General features: G+C 51.3%; 1 protein-coding gene across 1 annotated transcript in view; it reads right to left on the bottom strand.

The window, feature by feature from the left end:
• Nucleotides 1-22781, bottom strand: part of lrba (LPS responsive beige-like anchor protein) — a 153132-nt gene that overhangs the window by 26959 nt on the left and 103392 nt on the right. The window contains 7 exon segments of the mRNA XM_048999706.1: nt 2545-2624; nt 2627-2663; nt 3747-3887; nt 8818-8930; nt 9020-9135; nt 10720-10822; nt 11039-11156. Coding sequence (XP_048855663.1) covers nt 2545-2624; nt 2627-2663; nt 3747-3887; nt 8818-8930; nt 9020-9135; nt 10720-10822; nt 11039-11156 — 708 coding nt within the window.

A 22781-nucleotide genomic window follows, 5' to 3' on the forward strand; every position in this document is an offset into this window, starting at 1 on the left:
TAACTGATGGACTGCCTGAGAGTTCAGGTTAAAACCGGGGCTCGGAGAATCCCGTAACACTATGGGTGTGGGCACAGTGCATTATGGGAAAACTTCCATAAAATCGATCCCTGCATTGATCTAAATGTGCACTAAGCCACGCAAATGTACACAGCACTAGGCAGCCTTAAAACAACCCTTATACAACACTAAGTGGCACTAGAGAGTCCCAACAAGCCCAGTGCGACTAAGGACGTGCTCCTTCTATAGCACTCTTGAGCGCAGTACTTAATCTGAAATGTTCTAGGAGATATGAAAACCTTATTGCTTTTATAAAGCAGTTTCTGTACACCACGTACATTTACATTTGTGTTGTTGCTTCATTTATATTTAATCAAGTTCATAAGTTTTCCTGCAAAGGAGAACATTCTTCTTGCTGCAGCTCAACATAAGCATAACTGCTTTCTCAGCTTACTATTTCCAGGTAGCTGTTCAGGATTCGTCATTCCATTCAATTCATTCTTCCAAACATTCAATACACGTAATATCGCCTAAAAATCCATCCCATTTCGGTCGTCCCGGAGTTTGCTCTTTTCTAAATGTAGCAACATCTGATATTTGTACAAATGCAAATGGTACTTTGTTGGGGAATAAATCATGGATTCCACTGGGATTGGGTAACGATCACCCAGAAACTGTAGCATGTTTCCACGCATAATTTGTGCCCAGAGTGGACGTTTGGCATAGCCGGGGAAAAACGGTGGTGCGATCGGGTGCACAGGACTGACGACATGCCAGGTCTGATGGGAAGAGGTCACTGGTAATGATGGTGGGAGGGGGGAGGCAGCTGCTTAACAAGTGGAAAAATACGGGTGTCTTGTCCCCAGGCTGCGATGCACGGCGGCCCCAGGGCAGGCGTGTCGGGGGCTAGCGCCTGTGACCCACAATCCTGTCCTGCCATGGGTCAGTGGAGGGCCGCGGCCCGGGGGACACTTTCTCCGGCTCCCGCCTTTCGGGCCCCGGGGGGCAAGGGGCTAGAGCAGGGGTCAGCGTATTGTGGACAAGGTTAGCCTGCAGCGGCCGGGCCAGAGACTGACTGGCTCAAGAAGGCATTAGCCTTGGATCAGCTTTTAGCTTGGACACAAATGCCAAGAAGCCCCCCCCCCCACACACACACACACACCTTCTAGCCCCCCCCCCCAACCCTTTGTCTCGACTCAAAAAGGAGATTACTAAGCAAAGCAACTGTGCTTTTTGAATGCTTAAAGAAGAACAAAACAGGCAATTGATACATCAATCAACAATTCTGATTACAAATCATTTAAAATCTGCTGCGTTCTTTCAAAGATAGTAAAGCAGATTACGTAATAAATTAGATAAAGCAAGTTAAAATTGAACTGGTGTTTCCAAATCAGTAACTATTCTGAGCATATCTGAACATATGGATTACACACCCCCCCCCAACCCCCCGAAACAGGAACTAAAAACTGTTTAATCACAATTCATCCCCAAGGGTTTGTTATTCTGGGATGGAAGGATTTATTGATGCAGAACACCCATGTAACGAACACGCTGGATACTCATTTTCAAGCCTTACTGTTCCGATTTGAAGAGAGCCGACTGTTTGTTTACGGTGACGAGGCAGACTGAGAGCAGGCCAGCCCTGAGAAGGAGCCCGCAATCGAGTGTCGCCGCTAATAAGAAGCAGATGTTTTATCAGCAGTGAACCAGCGCAGGGATATAGAGCCCAGATCAGCGCCGACACGGTGAAGTGGCCGCGCTGCCGCCGTTTAACGAGCTGCACTTGCTCGTTAAAACACAGAGCAGGACTTTGAAGGCCTCGTCATCGGGAGGGAAGCTCTCGGGTTGGCTGAGGACCACTAAAGCCACCTTGAAATGGTCACAAAAAGGTCAGAAGCCGGCAGGGCGGCCGGGGAGGGTCAGGGCGGGGGCGAAATCAGAGATTAATTAGACATCTCTGATCACAGTCGTGATCAGACGTGAGCTTTGTGGGTTTATTTAATATCCTACGGACAAGGCAGTATCTCTACAGTTGCTGCACATGTCCAAAGCACGTCGACAAAACCCCTGACATCCGCTCCAGACGAGTGGAGAGGAGGACTCCCCTTGGGCTCCGGGAGGCGGGTAAGCCGACAGTGTTTGTGCGGCTCTTTATCCACAAGAACATGGTGCACTTGTCTCCGGTCGATCACCGGAGGCTCAGACTAACAGCACTCGTACTTAACGTGGGCTCCCTGACAGCTGTACGCTTGTTAAGCATCATCTGACGTACAAAAGCATCCTCTAAATAAACATAAACGTGATTCGGCAGCTAAAAGCCCAACTGGGGGCTTGGCGTCCATCAAGGGCCCGCGATGTAGATTTTACTTAAACCTGTGACGTCGAAACAGGAAGGCTGCTTCTTTCTGGTCCGCAGGATCTGTATTCAGCGAGAGTATGAGCGTGGATCTCAAAACCGCTACCTGTCAGGAGGCTGACGTGTGGAGAGAGTCCAACTGGCCAGCGCTGCACGTCTACAAACGCCGCCGACGAGCGACCTCTCACCTTCACGTCGGAGGTGTCTCTCTGGCAGTTCCTCCACGCCCTGGACACCGAGGAGAAGGTGCGGTCGGCGTGGTCGAACTTCCCCCTTGGAGGTTCAGGAAGAAGGTGGTGAACGGCTCCTACCAATGAGAGGAACCAGCTCTGCATACAAGCTCCTCATATCAACAGGAGATTTTTCAAGCACCTTTTACAGATACACTGAACAGGATTCATACAATTCCCATTTTAATACACGAATTCACAATGGGTGCAGCAACAGTTACTGGGTTATTTCCTTCTTGCTTCTTGTTCTAAAACATCAAAGGTTTTACAAACATCAGTGCTGAATGGGATTAAAACAATTAGGACCACGTGACCTGTATAGAGCCAGTGTAGGGTGGGCCAAGCAGAGCTGCTAGCCAATCAGAAACACAATCTTTTTCATTGTTTAAGCTTGAATAATGCGTCTGGTGTTCAGAACCACAGGCACCTGTAATAAGGGGCTTCAACCCCAGTAATCGGGACTGAGAAGTTTTAAAGTGTGAGTGTGTAGGAGTTCGGTACTGGAGTGGGAGAGACAGCAAATAATTAAATGCTAAGGTCTTTTTTTATTGGAGGAATGGATGATGCCAAATTAAATATTGGGGGGGGGGGGGACAAAGGGTGTAATTTGAAGCCATGTTGCTGTACTGCTAGAACATAAAAGTCTCAGATAGTCTCGACTCCCCAGGTAAAAAAATCTAGGCAAAACCGTGGGCCATTCTATGCATGCAAAGGCTCCCTCCGAATCGACGTAAGACGAGGGGGACACAACAGATGAATATGGAAGGCCCAAACAAGGCCGCATGCATACGTTAGCATGCAGATAAGCCGTGCGCTCGCCAGGACATAAATCACCCTGACAATCGCAGCGCCGCCGCTAAGTTGTAATCCGCAAATTAGCCGCGATACTCGGGTGTGACAGATATGCAAATTACAGTAACCGTAAAATGGGGATGAGTCTGGCAGTCATCTAGGGCCATAAACATGCCGACGTGGTGCTGGTGACGGGTGATTTGTTGGCCGCGTTTCGGCATGCAGCCACGCAGTTAAATAAAAACATTGCGGGAGGCCGCTGACAGCTGGGAAATGTAGTCCAGCTGACAGCCTTCGGATCAGCCCCCGCCAGCAGGGGGCGCTGTTTGACGACATGACCCCCCACCCCCCCCACCCTCAATACTTACGATTCTGAGCAGCCACGTCAGGGAGAAGCTGGAGGTGGAGTAGTGGGTGCCATAGTGAAACTTGGGCACCTGCTCATCTTCCCAGGTCTCGAAGCGCTCAGAGAAGAAGGCCGCCCTCTTGGGGTTCAGGGCGCCGATAGGCTGGGGAGGCGGGCGAGAGACACAGGATGGCACAGACAGGTAAGTCAAAGGCAAACCCAACGGGGCAGACGCCCTCAACCACCAGGGCCTGGAAGGAATGGATCACGAAGCTCCATTACGGCAAGGAAGGCAGCCCCAGGGTCATAGAGTCCACCAAGTAGCTGATAGTTGTAGCACAGCTAGAGAAGCAGAAAACCCACTCAAACTGCATTTATAAGATGTGATGATCGATAAGCTTGTAAAAAGAGAAAGCACTCCACTGTGCTGCCTGGGTTACAGGGGGCGGGGCCTCTATTACCGCATACGATACACTGCAGGAAATGCGCTGCTCTGCTTTCATATAACGCATAACGAGCTGCGTTTCATACGTATATATGAACGGCTGGCATTTCCTTATCGATCTCCGCGTCCGACACCCAGCGCACCTCACGTGATTTATAGGAATCACTTTTATCCACTTCAGTTTTTATTACTCCGCCAATGACTTAATGACCCCCCCACCCCACCCCACCAAAGCACCCACCCAAGCCCACAAGATCAATGGCAAGGCAATGACAGCGTTTTGGGAGAGGAGGCAGCCCCCGCTGCGGATCGATTCCGTCCCTTTCATATCATATCTGCGGGGTCGCTCCGCTATCGATCGTGGGGGGGGGACCCCACCGTGCGGGGCCAAGGAGCGGGGGAGGGGGGCCAGGGGCCTGACAATGACACACGGGCCGCTGGCTCGGGCCAGCTACAGCGGGAATACACACGCTGAATTATACATGGTGGACCGGCTCTGATTTATAGCCCTAATAACACCGCCCCTCATTAAAGGGGAAAAAGGAGGAGGGAGGAAACACGGAGTGCAGATATCGGCATGGATACCGCCGGCGAGCACCGCGTCGTTTACAGTCAGAGATGGATGGGCTCTCTGGCGAGCACGCCCTACATCAGGACTGCCATGCTCAGTGCCAGAACGTGGCCTTCGACGGACTGGGCAAAGGCCACGTAAATGCCACCACTGCGGCATTTATTATTTACTGTCTTTATCTAAAGCCCACATCGTTAACCATCACGCCACCCGCTGCCCATTTGTGTGCGCCAACTGGAAACAAACTGATTTCAAGACATAACGATTATAGGATACCGTCATTCCGTGAAGCTCACATGGCTAAATTAAGACTGAAAAATAAAAGGTAAAAAAGATAATCACTGACGCAGTTCTGAAGGAAAGAAAAACTGTATTTTAATTCTCTAAAGAAAGAAAGAACGTTGACTAAAATTGCGATGAGCGGCGAGCCTGAACGTCTGACGAGGAACAGAAGCCTGAAAAGCGGATCATTCATGGTTGAGGAGACCCACTGAAGGAGCAGCACACAATTTCCTTAACGACATGAAGCCGCTACTGGTCACATTAAAGTAACATCTGCATATTTTTTTTTCTTTCTTTTTTTACAGCAAAGCATAAACCGGCGTGCTTCTGCTAACGGCTCGGTGCAGAGAGGAGGGTCGGCAAAGCATTAACATTTCAGCAGTCGACGCGGCTACACACCGCAGAGTCGTAACACAAACACGACGGTCAAATATTTATAAGCTCGGGCTTGTTTCAGTCACTCGAGTCCTGCAGCTGTCAAAACCGCACATTAAAAATCCCTCCAAAGACCAATACAGGAACATCAGGCCAAAGGCATGCTTTCAGTGTTCGGCTCGGGGCAGGCCGTGCCGCTCCGGGTAGGGCGGCACTGTTACGTTTCGCCGCTTTTTATGCGCTGGCTGGGGGTCAGAGTTCACGACGAGATGGGCTGCAGTGGGTAATAACTGATACAAAGAGCGTAAATTTGCACGCCGGTACAAGGCCATGGGATGGGCACGCCGCGATTCCAGTTCTCCATGCCGTGGGTCCCCTGTGACCGGGGCGCCTGTCAAAGCGGCCGGGGTCCGGGGAGGGGGGCGGGGGTAGCAGGGGGAGGGTGTTCCCCCGAATCGCACATCAGAGAGAGACGATACAAGCGACAGCGTTCACGGTCCAGCGGTCAGAAGCTGATACCCAGCCCTGTCAACGGCGTGAATATAACAGATGTAATAAAGATTGCAGAGATTTGCTCGCTCCTTGAAAGAGAAAGAGGGGGATGGCAGAGCCCCCCCCCCCCCCCCCAGGCATGAAAGGTTGACTGAGCACAGAGCTGGAGCTGTTTGAGGGTGGGGGGGGGGGGGGGGGTGGAGGCAGCATTCACTGTCATATAGCAAACGATTCACATGTGAGCGCGGTGCTGGGGGGTGGGGGCTAGCTACTGGGCAGTGGGAGACTGATCATGGGTGGAGAAGCAGGTGGGGTGGGGGGGTTTGATTTAATAACTGGGGCACCGTGAAGGGCTCCCTGTCAGGAACACTGCAGCCACGCCATCACACGACGACGCTGGTCATTCAATTCAAGTACAAGTATCCATAATGTCATCTCCGGATACAACATGCGCGGGACACACACTGAGACGCAGCTACAGTCCCATTAGACAAACTGCAAGAAACGGCAATAAGCAGAATACAAGTGTGTAAGTTGTTTAAACATGACACACTGAGACACAGACATCAGACGAAAATACAGCCAAAAGACCTTATGACGTCGTTCCCGTATGACGGCCCCCCCTCCTCGGGAGAGACACCGCAGCGGCAGCACCAGGATGCGGGCAGGGCAAAGGCCGACATTCCCACCGCCCCCCCTCCGCCCTGCTCCCAGCTCGCCCCGCTTCCTGTTAAGTGAGAATTCCCGAGCCTCGGCCCAGAGAGGTACGGCCTCCTGGATTTCCCGAGGCCATTAGCCCGGGGTGGGGGGGGGGGGGGGCTGTCTGCTACAGCCGTCTTGTGGCGTTAATGTGTGATTTATGCCGCCATTTTGTTCGAGACAGACCCTGGTTCCATCAGCCCACCTTTATAGTAATCCCCTGCTCCTCCCACCATTGCGTGCCCCCCCCCCCCGCAATTGATGGCCGTGTCAGAGTCCGGGACGGACACCATCTAAACGGCGCCTATAAGAGCCGGGGGGAGCGGGTCGGCTTCTTATAAACACATCCATTGTTCCCCCCGCAGCCATCTGCATGACAAAGGACAGGAGGCCAGCATTGGACGAGGTGGGGGGGGGGCAGCTGGGGGTGCACTCAGGATAAATATGGACTTCATGTTTAGGATAGCCATCCACACCAAAAAAAAAAAAAACACACACAGCAAAGGGTGGTGGGATTCCCGCAAATTGCAGGATTTTCACTGTTTTGGAATCATACATGTGACTATGTGAGTATGTCAAAGTTCAGACGGCCTACATGAGCCATCATCTCCTGGAGTTAGCCAGGAAGCAGACACCCCCCCCAAGCATAAGGCCCTCTGATCTGACGAACAGCCACTGCCTGAAAGGCACCAGGCCCCACATCCAGGTGAGACAGCATCTGGGAGAGGAAACCCACCCCCCCCCACCCCCCACGTCAAGCCACCATGTGGAGATCGGTATCGCAACGGTGGCACACCAGTCGGTGATTAAAGAGGCTGCTCGCTAAACAATTATCAATCGCAATTACACCCCTACTAATCAGCGCCGTGAAGTGATTAATGGCCCCCCAAATTAACTGGGAATCCCGCCGGCCGTCTGTCTCGCGTAACGCCACACCTCCACACCGCCATCCCTGCTTCGGCGAACGACAAAACACTCATCACCCCAAACCTTCCGACAAGGAAAGCGAATATATACAGCCAAGCCGCAGACTGGCACTCCGAGCCGCTTTGGTGTGCGGACAGCGGGAATTAGACGTCGGCGGAGCGAAAATGCCGACAGAAAGGGGCTGTTTAAACCACAGGAAGAGCATGACGAAGTCCTGCTTCCCCCTCCTGACTCTAATCTGTCTCTCTGTTAGCACAATGGCAAGTCCCCGCTAAGTGTGAAGGTCATTAATTGGCTCCTTGGGGAACATGAGGAAAATTCCCAGAGTGCAGCAGCGAAAGGAAGCTGTTTATTTTACATGCCTCGGCGTGGCAGGAGCATGGATTGGGGGGGGCGGGGGGCGGCCGGCGACAGCGCCTGGGGGCTTTGCTTATGTTCGGCGTTAACAGAGAAGGAGAGCAGCTAAGTGTTTTCCAAACGGAGCGGGAATGAAACCGGGCTGACAGGGAATGCACACCCTGACCCGACCCGGCTGTCCAAATTCCCCTGGATGCTGTCCATATGAAACCACAAAAACACCCCCCCATTCGGGGTGAGCTCACAGGAGCTCACGTTACCGGGAACCCGGACCAAAGGGTGGACCTGAATAATCGTGCCCTTTAGAATTCCCCTTTAAGTGTCCAGGAGGAGAGGCAGGGGTCCAAAGAGCACACCGAAGGGCCCTTACAGCATCAGAGTGCAGAGCAAGTGTTCCAATTCCACTGCCACTCACTAAGGGCACTTCAGCGGGAGGGAAAGTTAAGCTCTGCACCCCCACATTCATCAAAGTTATTTTTCAGGAGTCTCCTGTTATTGATCTCTTCCAGTGTGTCAGGAAACCATTTCCCACTTTCTCTCCTTAATGGCTGATCCGTTTTTCAAATAACCGTGGAGATTACGATATGAATTGCTTCATGAAAAGGAGCTCGTAAAAATACGCAACCTGAAACAATATTCAATAAACCAAGTCACTGATTGGCTAATGCACTTAGTCTCACAACAGGCGACCGCTAACCATCGTTTTTATAATGTGGCTAACAGAAATCCTGACAGACCAATTACGTGCTTCTGTGGGACCCCTGTGCGGACAAGAGAAATCCAGTAGAACGTGATGTGTCACGTTTCAGAGCCGATATAAAAGCAGGACAATGGTGAGCTTTCTTGTTCCCCACTGTTAGCAGGAAGAGACCGAGTCCCCACCAACCAGTGGAGAAACGGCGTCCCCCTACTAACACCCCCCCACCCTCATCCTCGCAGCCTCACCTTGGAGAGGTCCCTGAAGTTGCTGGGCAGCGTGAGGTCCAGCTCCTCCGTGTCGTAGTTGGTGATGACCCAGGGGAACACGGGGTACTGGTTCAGGTCGTTGAAGGTACGCCCTGAGGAACGCGACAAGGAGATGGTCAGGCATCCTGTCCTGACTCGCAGCTCGGGAGGAGGAGGAGGAGGAGGAGGCGCCGCAGCGTACCGGAGATGGTGTTGAGGAACATGAGGTACTCGAAGTTGGAGATCTCACGCCGCTGCCAGCGCTGCGTCATGTTGGAGGCCTTGTAGAGCTGCTTGGGGCTGGCCAGGGAGATGCGTCTGGGGGGTGGTGCACAGAGCCAAGGGTGAGGCACCTCATAGGGGCCCCACGGAAAGCCCCCCGCAGGCCTCTCCATAGCATTCCCACACGCCCATGCCATTCCCGCTCAGACACCGTGTGTTTATACCCAGACAGTGTACAGGGTCCCTCCATCACCCCCGTGTGGGGGAAACACCAGCAGGACAGCTGACCGGGGACAGAGAGCTTTCAAATGGGTGGTTAATGACCTTCTGGGGCATTCAGGACGTCAGTCCTAAAAGCTGAACAACACAGAAGACCTTATCCCGGTAACTCTCTCTACCTCCTCCTTCACGCCAGCATGGGGGTGCAGGTCTGTGAAACAAAAGGCCTCGACGGCGCTCACTTACTGCTTCTGCATCCCCAGAAACATCAACACACGTAGGATTCTACACTTTCCATAATCACCGATCCTTAATGAAAACCGCACAGGATATTCCGCAGAAATATCAGCCCCTAACAACACAAAGGCAATGTGCGGAGAGCATTAAATATGCTCCCCCCCTCTCCGCCAACCACCCCCGCCATGAAATATGTAGCCCCAAAACAAATGACCTGCAATCCAATTAAAACAATGGCAAATTAACATATTAATCACTGTCAGGGTGTAAGATTACAGTCATTATGGCTCTCTGAAGTTCAGACCGCCCCGTCCACAGCAGTCCTGCTCTGTTTCGCAGAGGAGGTTGAAAATAACTTGACATTGTCCAACGCACTGCCCGGGGGTCACGCGGCGCCCTGGACATCATCACGCGAGACAGTCGCCGGTCACACGCGATGACGCGCTGGCACGGCGAGAGGCTACCCGCAGCATGCGGGCGATTTATGAGGCTGAGACCACGGCACACCGACAAACAGGCGTAAACAACCTAAAACGAAATTCCACAACGGCATGAAAAGGCCCAATGAGAGTCTCACGGCTCTTCAAAATGCGGTGACTTAACTGTGACCCTGTGGGCGGGTCAGACTGCTCTTTCTGGGGGACAGCAGACATGCGCAGACGGTCCACCAGATGTGCACCGATGCCCCCGCAGGCATGCGAAGCCCCTGCAGACGTGTGCAGACGTCCCCGCAGATGTGCGCAGACCGCCCCCCGCAGACACACACACATATGATCTTGCAGATGTGCGCAGACTCCCCCGCAAACACGCACAGATGGTCCTGCAGATGTGCACAGATGCCTCCGCAGACGTGAGCAGACGGTCCCGCAGATGTGCGCAGATAGTCCTGCAGACGCTACGTTAGAACTGCCAGTGCCAGGCTGGCCTAATGCTGCCCTTGAGGCTTACCTGTTCCCCGGCCTCGTTCTTCTTGTAAGACGGAGTAATAAACAAGCTGACGCTGTTTGCATAAAGGGTAATTACAGCCCCCCCTCCCCCCCCCCAGTTAATGACGTCCCCGTCAGAGAAAAAACCCAAATGTTCTATTCACCTGCCGCACTGATCCAGGACGGGATGAGGGGGTTTATCCAGGCCCAGGCTATAGTCAGAGACTCACAGAGCTCTGGCTAGGCGGAAAGTGCAGCAACCAGAACCCGGACGCGTGGTGAAGTAGGGGTTGCTTACCTGGTCTGGGGGAGGCCGAAGTTGGTGCCCACCCCCACGCGGGGCAGGCAGTGCACCACCTTCTTCACGGCGCCCGGGTCTGGAAGGTTGAACATGACGGCAGCTGGGGAAGGGAAAGGTGGCATTACAGGCCAGAAACAGTGGCGGGGAAACCCGGAGCAGTAACACAAACTCGGCTACAAGAGCAAAGCCGTAAGGGGGAGATAATCCCATCGTTACGGAGAAGAACATGAGACCACGAGATGCAGATAAACCAAAGCTACATTCATAACGTGAGCTTCCATGACGATCTGCCTCCACGTCCAGCCGGGACACTCACTACGGTTGGCCATGAAGATCTCCAGTGCCGTGTTCTGCAGCAGGTAGCGTCGGGAGAAGATGGCGCGGATCTCTGTGAAGAGCCACTTGCCATGAAGGCCCTCTGTGTAGGCCAGGATCTTTGGGGGGGGGGGGACAGATGGAGGTGGGTGTTAGCGTATCACATGCAGAAACACGATGCGATTGATGGCCTGTATTGATCGGTGTCCATGGAAAACACATTATTTTTAGCCGGAGAATAGTTTCCATTCAGAATAACTTTGGGGGCGGGACGCTATGAATTGACCACTTACTCGACTACAAGATCATCCATACTTCTAACATGAAAGGGTTTCCTTATAAAAAGAACATGTATGAAAAGCGGTGTGTAGGGGTGGAGCTGAATCCGAAAACGGCATTCAAAAAAGCACAAACAGCGGGTCTTTCTGAACATTTATTTTAAGAATTGTTTGTTTTAGTGAAGTAAAAATTGAGTGAATTAGTAAATCAACCTCATACCCTTAATTCATTAAATTGACCTCATATAGCAGTTATAAGAGAGAACTACAGGCATTCTTTCCACAATGGACATTAAATACTGCTCTGTTTCATGGGACGAAGCGGTTAAAGTTAAAGGACAGCCAAGAATTTGACTCTGCCATCACCACACAACCAGTTAATAGGATGTCAGACAAGCACTGTTACATGCTCTTTCCATGTTATAAAGGAAGCTTGTTTTATTTGACTTAAACACTCATTCATTAATCAACTTTCCGGTGCTTAACCGGAAAAAAAAAAAAATGTGCAGTTTATGGCAAAAATGGAAAAGTGTAAAAACCTGTGGTGTGCAAAACACTGCAACAGCAAACGGATGGTTCATTAAGCGTCGTGCTGGCCGTCGCAGTACAGTACGGATCAGGGGTAGGCAGCCCCGATCCTGGAGTGCTGGAATGCAGCAGGTTTTCCATCCTGCCTGCTCTCTCATGGATCACAGATGGTAACTCAGCAGGCAGGATAGAAAAGCGGCTGGACACCAGCATTCCCGGTTCAGGGCTGCCTACCCCCAGTACAGATGCAGTATACCATATAGGTATGTACACAGTGTGTATGAAGTTTGCATTGCGTCCATGCTGCCTAACATTTGACAGAACGTGACCCGGACTTGTGTACTGCCAGATCTGTTAGTTAGGGGTTAAGGTTTTGTTCTTGGCATATGCCACCTTAAAAAATACAGATACAAAGACTGGGTTCAGTCCCTAGTGGTGAAGTGACACACTCAGATAATAGATGTACAACAGAAGAAGCCGGAGATTTGGAAACGTAGCAGTGGTAGTAGGGCTGGGCGAGATATCGATATTTTATCGCACAAGTGCAATAATCACCAGCGCTTCAGATGACAGGCGAATCATTTGACACCAGCTTTTCATTACAGACGTTTATTTACACCCACAATTTGTTAAGCAGATTAGTAGTACAGCTAAACTATTAATCAGATGCGTTTTGTCACAACCTAAAGTTAGCAATCTGTATAAACTTGGTGTATCTTTTCGCTTATTAAATTCGGTTAGTGGAGCACACCACACAACACTGTTTTGATATACTAAGGTTTGGTATAGCTCAGTGCGACATGCAATGAAGTGGCGGTGAAGAAAGGAGCAGCTCAGCAGCGCCGACATCTTCTAAAAGAGGAGATCTTTTGGATATATATTGTGGATAAAAAAAGATGTTTGTGGTGTGGCGGTACTTTTGCAGTTTAAAGTCTGACACATTTATTACATAAGGATATGCCAAATTTATACTGACTGACTTTTCGGCATCATAAAATGCCTCATTAACATTTTAGCTGTACTACTAATCTGCTTACCAATTTGTGGGTGTAAATAAACGTCTGTATAGTACAGCAAAGCTGGCGTCCGGCCAAATGTTTCCCCCGTCATCTGAAGCCCTGGTGATTATTGTGCGTGTGCCATATAATATCGATAGGATATCGCCCAGCCCTAAGTAGCATAAACATTTCAATATTTACAAAGGTCCTTTTTATCAATTAGAAAATGCTTACAGCATCAAACAGCACAAAGGAAATTATGGATGCTGATGCATCTGTTGTAGCAAAAAAAAAAAAAAAAAAAGGAAAAAAATGCTCGTAGTGGCACAAAAGAAGCCATAATGATTTTGCTCTACCAATCACAGAACTTGCAGCTAGCTAACAGGCCAATGAGAGAGAGAGACTCCTGTTGAACCCTCATTAGTGTGAGACAGCTCGTCCGCCAGGTTCTGGGCCATTCCTGTAGAGCAGTGACGGACCTGCAGAGGGGATGTGAATGCCCGGCGACGCAAAGCCGAAACCGGCTGGCTCCCTCTAGAGGGGGGGTTAACTATCATTTTGTCAGTTGGGGCTCGGGAAAAGAAATAAATTACGGCGCCCGCGGATGAACTCGGCGGAGTCTCTTGACAGAGGCGGAGCTCATCAGAGTAACTTGTTACGGAACGTGTCAGCCGGCATGACACCCCGCAGACGCCACGGCCTGCCTGTGCACTTCAACCTCATCTCATCTCCCGCCGCACTCTCTTGTTGTTTTGCCGTTTACCCCCCCCCCCCCCCCCCACCCCACCGCTACCTTGCTCCTTTCTGAGCCTAATTACCAAGGTGTTGTGGACTAGCAAGGAGGGGGCCACTTCGCCCTGGTGATGGAGCGGGAACAGCATTAATCAAAAATATTTAAATGAGCAGAGATAGGCCGTTGGGGGGGGGGAGGGTCTGTGATGGCAGCTCCTAAAGTGCTCATAAACGGGGGCGACGGCACCGGCAGCAGCTGTGGCCCCGGCCCAGCAAAAGGCCGGCGTCTCCCTCCGGAATCGCATCAGCCGGATCGCCGGACCCACTTCAAAGTCTCTGGAGTTCAATTAAATGTGGATTAGGCGGGGGCTGCCCATCCGCGGGGGCCCGGACAGGACCAGAGAGGCAGGAGACCCAGCCCTTCGCCGTCTGCCGGTCGCCATGGCAACCGCATCGCATTCCACTCGTTTTCCAGCAGACTATGCGTTTGTTTTTTTTTTTTGTGTGTTCAATGCGTTTACTTCGGTTGAAGTCAAACAGAGAAAAAAAAACACACTACGAAAGGATCCAATCAATTATTTAAGGAGCTTTGCGGCCGCCGTTGCTGACGGGCCATGGTAAAGCGGGCAGAGGCCCTTTAACGCGGGCGTCCGTCTGTTGCGCTGCCTGCCACAGGGGGCGCCGCAGGCGCAGAGCTGCGGGGAAACTTTGTCTGTGCTCCCCTCTGCCGACACGTTCCTTTAAATGCCCTCACGGCAACCTGACACGCTCAAAAGGACGAAACGTGCAAATGGGGAGGGGGGCTGGACCAGAGACTGTGGTTTATAGCCCCTAACACCACATCAATGCTCAGTGGTAACAAGCTACAAAAAAAAAAATCACATCAAATAACTGAAATCATATGAAATTCTCTCCTCCACTGTCTTCTGCCATTTTCTTTTCCCTCTTTCCCTCCGTTTCATGAACTATTTCATACAAATGATGCAGTAATGCAACGCTACCCACGCTCCTGTCAAGTGCCTTGGGGTGACCATATTGTGAAGAAAACAGAAAAAGAAAAACAAATTTAAACTGAATATCAAACACTTCATAAAACAAATCTAGTACGTTTAGCTGACCAGGCAGAGCCAACTATCTTTCAGGCTGACCTTTGAAAATGCAGCACTGAGCGGAAGTCTTAGGCAGCCAAAGTGAATGTTTAAAGCTCTTTATCTGGGTAGTAAGTGTAAAGGTGGCTCAGAAAGAAGAAAAAAACAACACAATTTGACAGGAGAATTTATGAAACAAGAAAAACTGACAAGAATTTCTTTGGTTCTCCAAGAAGTCACTAATATCTTGTTGGCTGTTAGGACGCAGCTTCAGCTTCCAAACGCTCCTCGGGGGCACCTCAGTCACTCCATGTGTTTGCTAAATTTCACTATCAGCTTGCTTAAATCATAAATTTAATGGAAAACGTAAATGAAGTATCGATTAGACATATGAGATGTGCCAGTGGTCAAGTCAAGGAATACATGGGTGTATCAGATGGTTACGGCAAATTACAAGTTTTGAAACGCTAAGCTGATACACTTTGACGGACATAACAACATGAAGATCAATTAAACATCACCTCAGTGGACTGCCGAAGACTTTCACACAGTACTACTCAAGCCTTAGAGAACGTGATCCAAAACAGGCCTGTCTGTCGCATCTCCCACACAAAAGAATGAGATGCGTGACTAGCACTTTAATGTAATAAACGCTAAATTAAAAATTTCCCACCTAATGACAACAGTCGGGTCCCAGTGACCTGAACACCCCCCCCTCCCTTCCCCAAGAGGCCATGCAGGGGCGGTAGGGGGTTTCGGGGCCTGAAGCAGGACACGCATTCTCAGCGGAACACAGGGGTGCAGGTCACATGTGCAGGAAAGGCAGGGATGTGCGGCCCACTTGGGCACGGCCCGTACTGCCTGGGCTGGTACACATTTAATTGAACATGGCTGTAGCCTAATCCCAGATCGAACAGCAGAACACGCAAGGTCAAGCCAGAACCTGCTGCAGGATGTTGAACGTCAATTAAGTTCCCTCGACCCCCGGCCTCCTAGATAGAAGGTCACCGACAGACTTTCAGTCTGACGCTTTTGAAGTAGAGGGGCACTTAAGTGTGGGGTACAGCAACAACCATACAACCGACGAAGGATAACAAACAAACATGAGCGGAATCAGAAGCTGGAGCTAAACCGCACTCTCTCCGGACGGAGTTACTGTTCAATGACGGCAGCTAACGCTACAACTGTGGCCAACGCGGTCGGCCTGCAGCCCGTGTCTATCCACAGCAGATTAACAACCGAACGGAGACAAAGACCCTCTTCTGAAGATCAGAACCACGGAAAGATGACCTTCAGGGATGAGCGCGCCTGGTCACACCTACTCAGATCTGATGCTACCGACCCTCTGGAAGCGGAACCGCACGATCTCAACGTCCCTTTGATCTGCGGCGTGGTGTAATTTATGCAGGGGAAAAATGGAAATATGGGGGGGGGGGGGGATCTAAGACTACAGAAACAGAAAATGGTCTCTATTTCAAGGAGAATTCACAATGGAGTAGACAAACAGAAGCCAAGTCGCCCAGCCAATGGGGAGAACAGCGAGCCTGTGCGGCCAGATGTTTGGATTCTGGTGGAATCGAACCCAGGGCCACTGATCTGTCAGGGCACAGTGCTTTACGTGTTCCGAGTGCCTGATCAGACCTGATACTCGGCGGTGTAAAATATCCGTAGTTTCACCATGCAGCTCTGCCCCATACTACCACCCCCTACGCTCCCACACAACGTACTGTTAGCCAATAACAGTGCTCCTCGTTAGGCTGAGCCCGGTGGCCCATGTGGGGGGGGTGGGGGTATCGCTGGACGCTTCATTCTGAGCACCGTCGTTCATCTCTGTCGACGGGGGCGCGAGCCCACAGATGAAGAGGGACACATGAAGCGAGATATCCAAACCCCCCTCCTCAAACACAACGGACGCTCCGCTAGCTCCAGCCAAGGGCCCTGTCCATCACCCTAACGACTCAGAGATGGTGCCCCCCCCCCCCCCCCAACACACACACACAAGTAAAGATCCTAGATTAAAAACATAAAAAAACTGCCAGGGGCCGAGCTCGGTCATGGGACAAAATTTTTTGGACAAAATTTAATTGAAAATGTCCTAGCAGACTGCGGGTGCAAATATTATGGTGGCGGGTGTGGTGGGGGGCGGGAGATAAATGGGGGGCGTCGAACAAGGGTCCCCGTCAGCCAGGAGCTCAGCCTGTGTGTTCAGCCTGATAAGAAAGATGATGGGGGTGGGGGGGGGGGGGGGCACATTTACCTTCAGCCGACAGACTCCCCATTATATAATGTGTAATAAGTGGACATTAAAACGGTTAATTCGAGATATCGGGGCGGGTGTGATGCCACCACCGCCGGCGCCAGCCCGCGGAAACCACCGGGCCTGACGTTTGGCTTAATACGCCCGCCGCCTCGGAGGGGCAAAATGGGGTGATTGAAGTTCAATTTGTATCCTGTTATTAAGCGTTTCCGCATGGCTAGATGAGTGCAAGGATAATGGATGTGGGATTTATCACTGCCTTTTGCTGGAATGAAGTGGCACCACAGATAAGGTGATGAGATTAATGAGCGCGGGGCAGGGGGGTGATCAATCAGAGGAGGGTACGCGAGCCACTCCAAGTGCGCAATACAATCCGCAGTCAAAGCCCACCTGCCCGTCTTTGTCCCGTGACGCCTGCCTGCGGATGTGTCCCTGCCGGGGGGGCTTTTACTGAGCAAAGGTGCCGCTGACGTCACCTCCGGGCAGCGGTCAGTCAGACCAGTCGGTCAGTCATTGACTGGGAGCCAGAAATGACGCAAAATAAAAGCCGAAATCCAGAGTGACTGACAGAACGAATGAATGAATGAAAAAGAAAGAAAGAAGCCATTTGGCCGGCATTGCCGGTGAGTTGGGCCGCCTGAGCCAATCACATGTGACGATCAGCCACTGCGGTGACACAATGGTGTTCGAAAAGCAGCCGATGGCAGTCGGCTTCAGGGGTACCCCACATGCAGGGGGGAGTCGAACGTCCCCACCCCCAAAAAAAAAATAAATAAACCCATCAGCAAACGAGTTAGTCAGATTAACGAGGAGCCAGAGAGATGGGCTGGCTAATGAGAGCAGTCACGGCCTCGAGTCCTGCTCTGCCACACACCCCCTACCCCCCCCCCCACCCGCGCACCCCCCGACCCCTCACGGCGGCAGTACGGCTCCAGCCTGCCCTCCCTGTGCCAATTAACCGGAGGTCCGTCGGCGGTCAGGCTGTGGCACCAGGAAGCCACATATTACCCTGCCCCCACCTACTACACTGAAATTTAGTTGGGGTAGGTGGGGGGGGTACAGGCTTCCCCCCAATAAACAGAGTCCTCCTCATCCTGAGGATGTGGTGCATGATTGGTGCCGAGGGCCGAGCGGTTCACAAACCAGGAGGGAGCCGACCCGTGCTGCTTGACCGCTCACACACGTGTCACATGATCCGGCCCCCCAGGTCCACGAGTGCGATCCAGCTGTACATTGGTGGAAAATAAATCACCAACCAGCATTTCTGGGAGCTCACAACTTACAAGAAATTCAGATAACATCCCGCACACATCTACTGGCTATTCTGTACATACTGTAATACTGTTCATATATTGCGTCTTTTTTTTTTTACGTCAAGAAACAAAACCCTCACTCAATTGTGCTGTGCAGATGTGCAAAATGACAGATGTTAAATGCAGTTTTGAAGTGTGACTCTAAGACTGAAACTATGCCTGTTATTCTAGACATTTGAGTTCAGCATTGCCCCCGCCCACCCCCCCCCCTCCCCGCGCTGGAGGACGTCTCCCTGGAAAGGCTCTGGGGGCATCCAGCCTGAATCCTCCTCCCTAATAAGGATTAAAATGCCTTTTGTTCCCTTCCACTGTGTTTGCTAACAGGTTAGCCTTTTCACCCTGCCCACACTGTGCTAGCAGCTTAGCCTTTAAAGCGCAGACAAAAGTCTTCTGTGGATTTATAAAAATGCCAGAGTGCTCTCCGGGTTAATTGGAGGAGAAGTGAAGTCTTTAATGTGGCGACTCATTAAACATTTAGCCGCTGTGGAGGTGGGCGGAGGAAGAGGGGCCTCCAGGGCCACTTCAGGAGTAATATGAGGGCAAGCGGGCGGAGGAGTGAAGGCTGGCGAGCGTTCCATATACAGAAAATGTTTATTTATTTACTTTTTTGTTAAGTTACATAAAGGGGGTAAACGCTCTGGTTAACGCTAATAGCTAATCATAAATGCTAACGCTAAAGGCTAACTGTAAATTGCTAACAGTTAATGCTAACCATAAAGGCCGAGCCAGAGAACTCCAAAGATCTCCACTAGCTTCTGAAATGGGAACAAGTGCTATTTTATTTTTCTAGGCCAATTACACAAAGATAGGGATCAGAAGCTCCAGAGGGTGTTACCAACGCCCCCCCACCACCCACACCCCTCCCCTGTGCCCGCCCCACCACTTCAGATCCCACATCTCTCCTCCAGAGTTTAAATTCAAGGCGCTTTAACCTCGGGGGGCCGGGAGGGCGTGACGGAATGGACGAGATAAAAGGCGGATAAGGTGAAGCGAGTGCGGAGAAGGGTAGCGTGAAATTCGGAAGACATACGCAAATAGGACAGGCTTGCAGCTCCGGTAGACCGATGGTTAGAGACCTGACGACTAGCAAACATGGTGCAGTTCGTACCGGTGCATCTCCGAAAACTAGAGCCCACTCGTAATGACCAACAAAGGAACAGCGAGACCCTCAACGAAGACCCAACACAAATATTTACATTATATTATTTATTTAGCAAACAGTTTTACCCTAAGCGATGTACATTTTTGAGAAAACAGGGTCAGACCTTGAAGCAAATGGGGGTTAAGAGTCTGCTCAGGGGCCTGACAGTGACATCACTCAACCGACCTGGGTTCTGAACCCGCGACCTTCCGATCGAAGGCACAGGGTCCTAACCCACTACTCCCCCACACAACTGGACTGGCATGGCTCTGGTGGAGAACAGCTGCCTTAAAACTAGGTAAAATCTGAAGGCTCTGGGTAAATTCTAAAGAGGCGAGCTTGTTGCCTAACCCGGCCTGCTGGCCCTACAGGAGGCCATCCCGATGCTGGGTGAAAGGCCAGTGTCTCTCTTATGCAAAAACCCCGGCTGTGAGTGGCACCGGGGAAAAGTGGTGCGGACAGTTTGGGGCTTGGTGCGGAGCAGTTAAAAGCCCGCCGGCATTGTCCTGGCTCTCCACCCCCCCCCCCCCCCGAACCACAGCCACATTCAGGCCATTGCGGACATCAGACGAGTTCAGATTAGCCACCATTATCCCCCCCCCCCCCCATTTGCTGTGCTTTCCGCGGATTCCCCCACGCCGCTATGTGCCGTTCCTGAAGCGCCAAGGAGCCGCTCAGAGGTAACCTCTCCCTAATCCCCCTATTATTGTGACCGTTAATTGGATTGGGAGGCGGGTGAGGACGCGGGGGGGGGGGACTTCTTCCACCAGACAGCACTCAGGAGGCTGTGGACGGTAGAGGGGAAGAGGTCCTACCACAGGAATCTAGGCTCGATTTCTCTTAACCTTCTTAGTGCCACATCGTTCGTAAGTTAAGATTTTAGGATGCACTTTCCATTCTGACAAAAAACTAATTAAATCAGAGGCGTGATCACCCAGGAGGCCAATTATGTGTTTTAATGCTCGTTAGTGCAAGAAAAACCTTGCAGAGCTACATAAACACCAAGAGGAGATTCCAGATATTACACTGAAATACATTGTTCATTTTCATATACCCCATTTTATGCACCTACTTTTAATCATATTTAAGTTTTATAAGCAAAAACAACCACACAAGCGCGCACACACACACACACACACACACACACACACAACATGGGTCTGTTTTACAGTTTTCACACTGCACGAAATGCAAAAAAGGTCATTAGATCAATTAACCTGAGAGGTTTAGGAGCCAAAGGCTCTTTCCAGGACCGGCAGACCAGCAGCAAGGTGGGAAAACAAGTGGCACTTCCCAGAACGAGAAACGTGATACAGCACTTAAGGAGCTGGGCAGCTATTCTGCGAAATTACATCCATAATGACCAGCCGACACTGTGGCGTAGTAGGACAGAACAGAGATTTAGCTTGTTATGTGTACTTGGGGGGGGGGGGGGCATTCCGGACAGAGGCGGACAGGCTGGTGGGCAGGCTGACGGCTTTTTAGGCCACTTGCAGAGGCCCCGGCACGATCCCTTTAAAGCTGTGAGCAGGAGAGAGAGCTGTCGGCTGTCAGGTCGGTGTGTATGCAGGGAAGTCACTCACTCCAACCCCGATGGCTCCATGAAAATGACTGAGCCGTGTTCATGTGCGTCGCTGAAGCAGCTAAAACCAAGCTGAATAACAGCACCCAGGCTGATGACCCGTAACGAGCAGAGTGTTACCCGGTCAGATTTCCCCCACATTTCAGCCACGCTCTCTGGGAAGTGGGGATTAAAAATCCTTTAATGGCATGAAGCGCTGGCAAGGGACCGGCCCCCGGGCCTCACGAAGGTGTCATTCAGGCAGTCTGGACGCGTCATAAAACATAAACGCCACGGCCAAGGCTTACCTCCCCGTGAGAAAGCTCCTGCAGACCACGGGGCGCCCCCCCTGAGGTTCTGCCCCCACCCCACCCGGGCCGGGCCGACACTCAGTGGGCCAGCGTCGTCTTGACTAAGTTCCCACCATGACAGTTCTCACCATTTGCGAATATGCAACGGTGTACAAAAGTCAGAAACATCAAGTCGACAAAATGGAAGGCAGACTCGTGTTGTGTTGCAGTGAAATCTAAGGCACGACGCTAGATGCACAGACATGTGTCCTGCGGGTTAGTGTGCAGACTAAAACCCCTTTTTCACTGGGATTGGGGGGGGGGGGGCGCAACGATGAGATGCTCATTACTGTGACACACTGACATGCATAGGGGGCAGCCGGCGGCAAGTGAAAGCAGGAATACATCACACGCCACCTGGAACAGGCAGCTCATTCCGATGCACCGATAAAGCCGGGGGAATCATCTTTGTGTGACTGACCTTGAACTCAGGAAACCAGACGGGTACTAAGAAACCATTACCGAAACATGACAGAGGTGCTTGAGCTTACAGAAGGCAACTGTATAAACCAATAAGCAAAGGGTAACTGCAGCGGATGAGAACAATGCTATCCTTAAAAAGCAGACTACAGGCTAATTTGATGCATAGAGTGGGACTTTGGATACACTAACTGATGGCAAATGTACAGCCAGCATGCACTGGGACTGTAGAGAGGATCAGCCAATGGCAGAGGAATGTAGAGAGGATCAGCCAATGGCAGGGAAATGTAGAGAGGATCAGCCAATGGCTCCTAGGAAGACTAATTACTGGAAAAACAGACAGTAAAAGGGGAGTGGCAAATCAACATCAGGGAAAAGTCCTTCAGAGCTGTCAGATCTAAGATGGCTAGTGCCTCATACAGGGCGTGGCTGAGTGCCTGATGCTCAGGAATCCCCAAACCAGCAGGCTCGTGGCATACAGCTCGATCCGAGAGACATTAGTCATCGTTAGCGGGGATCAGACGCCGAGGCTAAGTGCCTCCCACGCCAGGACCCAGCAGCCATCATCTAGCCGCAGGCCTGTCGTTAAGGTTCGCTTTCGCGGAAATCCTGTCCGTGGCGGCCCTGCCCACCAACTTTCCGGGAACCAAGTGGCCAGATCTGCAGACTTCCCCGGAAGTGTGAAAAAAAAATAAAGAATGTATCGTTTCATTATATTCATTCCCAGAAAAAATCAATCCGAGCGCCCAGCGATGAATCCTGAAAGTTATAAAAGATATGGTGGACATGCGTCCAAGAAAAGTGGCCACTCGAATTCTACATCGGGCCAATAAATCGATCGTCGTGGTGAGAGGACGGTCGACGTGAGACGGTATAAACACTCAGTTCCTCTCGACTCCTGTGACGTGAACTTCATAAGATGATAATGCACTTTTCGACTGAGGACTGGTACTAACGGCGACCAGTATATCTTCTGTAGGACAACCCTATTTTAACATTCGAGACAGCGACAGTCTTGGGAGAACATATCACTGTTATTGATGCGGATAGAGAGTAGATAAGGAAGGGTGTTAGGGTT

This window comes from Brienomyrus brachyistius, unplaced genomic scaffold (genome assembly GCF_023856365.1).
Source record: "Brienomyrus brachyistius isolate T26 unplaced genomic scaffold, BBRACH_0.4 scaffold47, whole genome shotgun sequence".
Taxonomy (NCBI): domain Eukaryota; kingdom Metazoa; phylum Chordata; class Actinopteri; order Osteoglossiformes; family Mormyridae; genus Brienomyrus; species Brienomyrus brachyistius.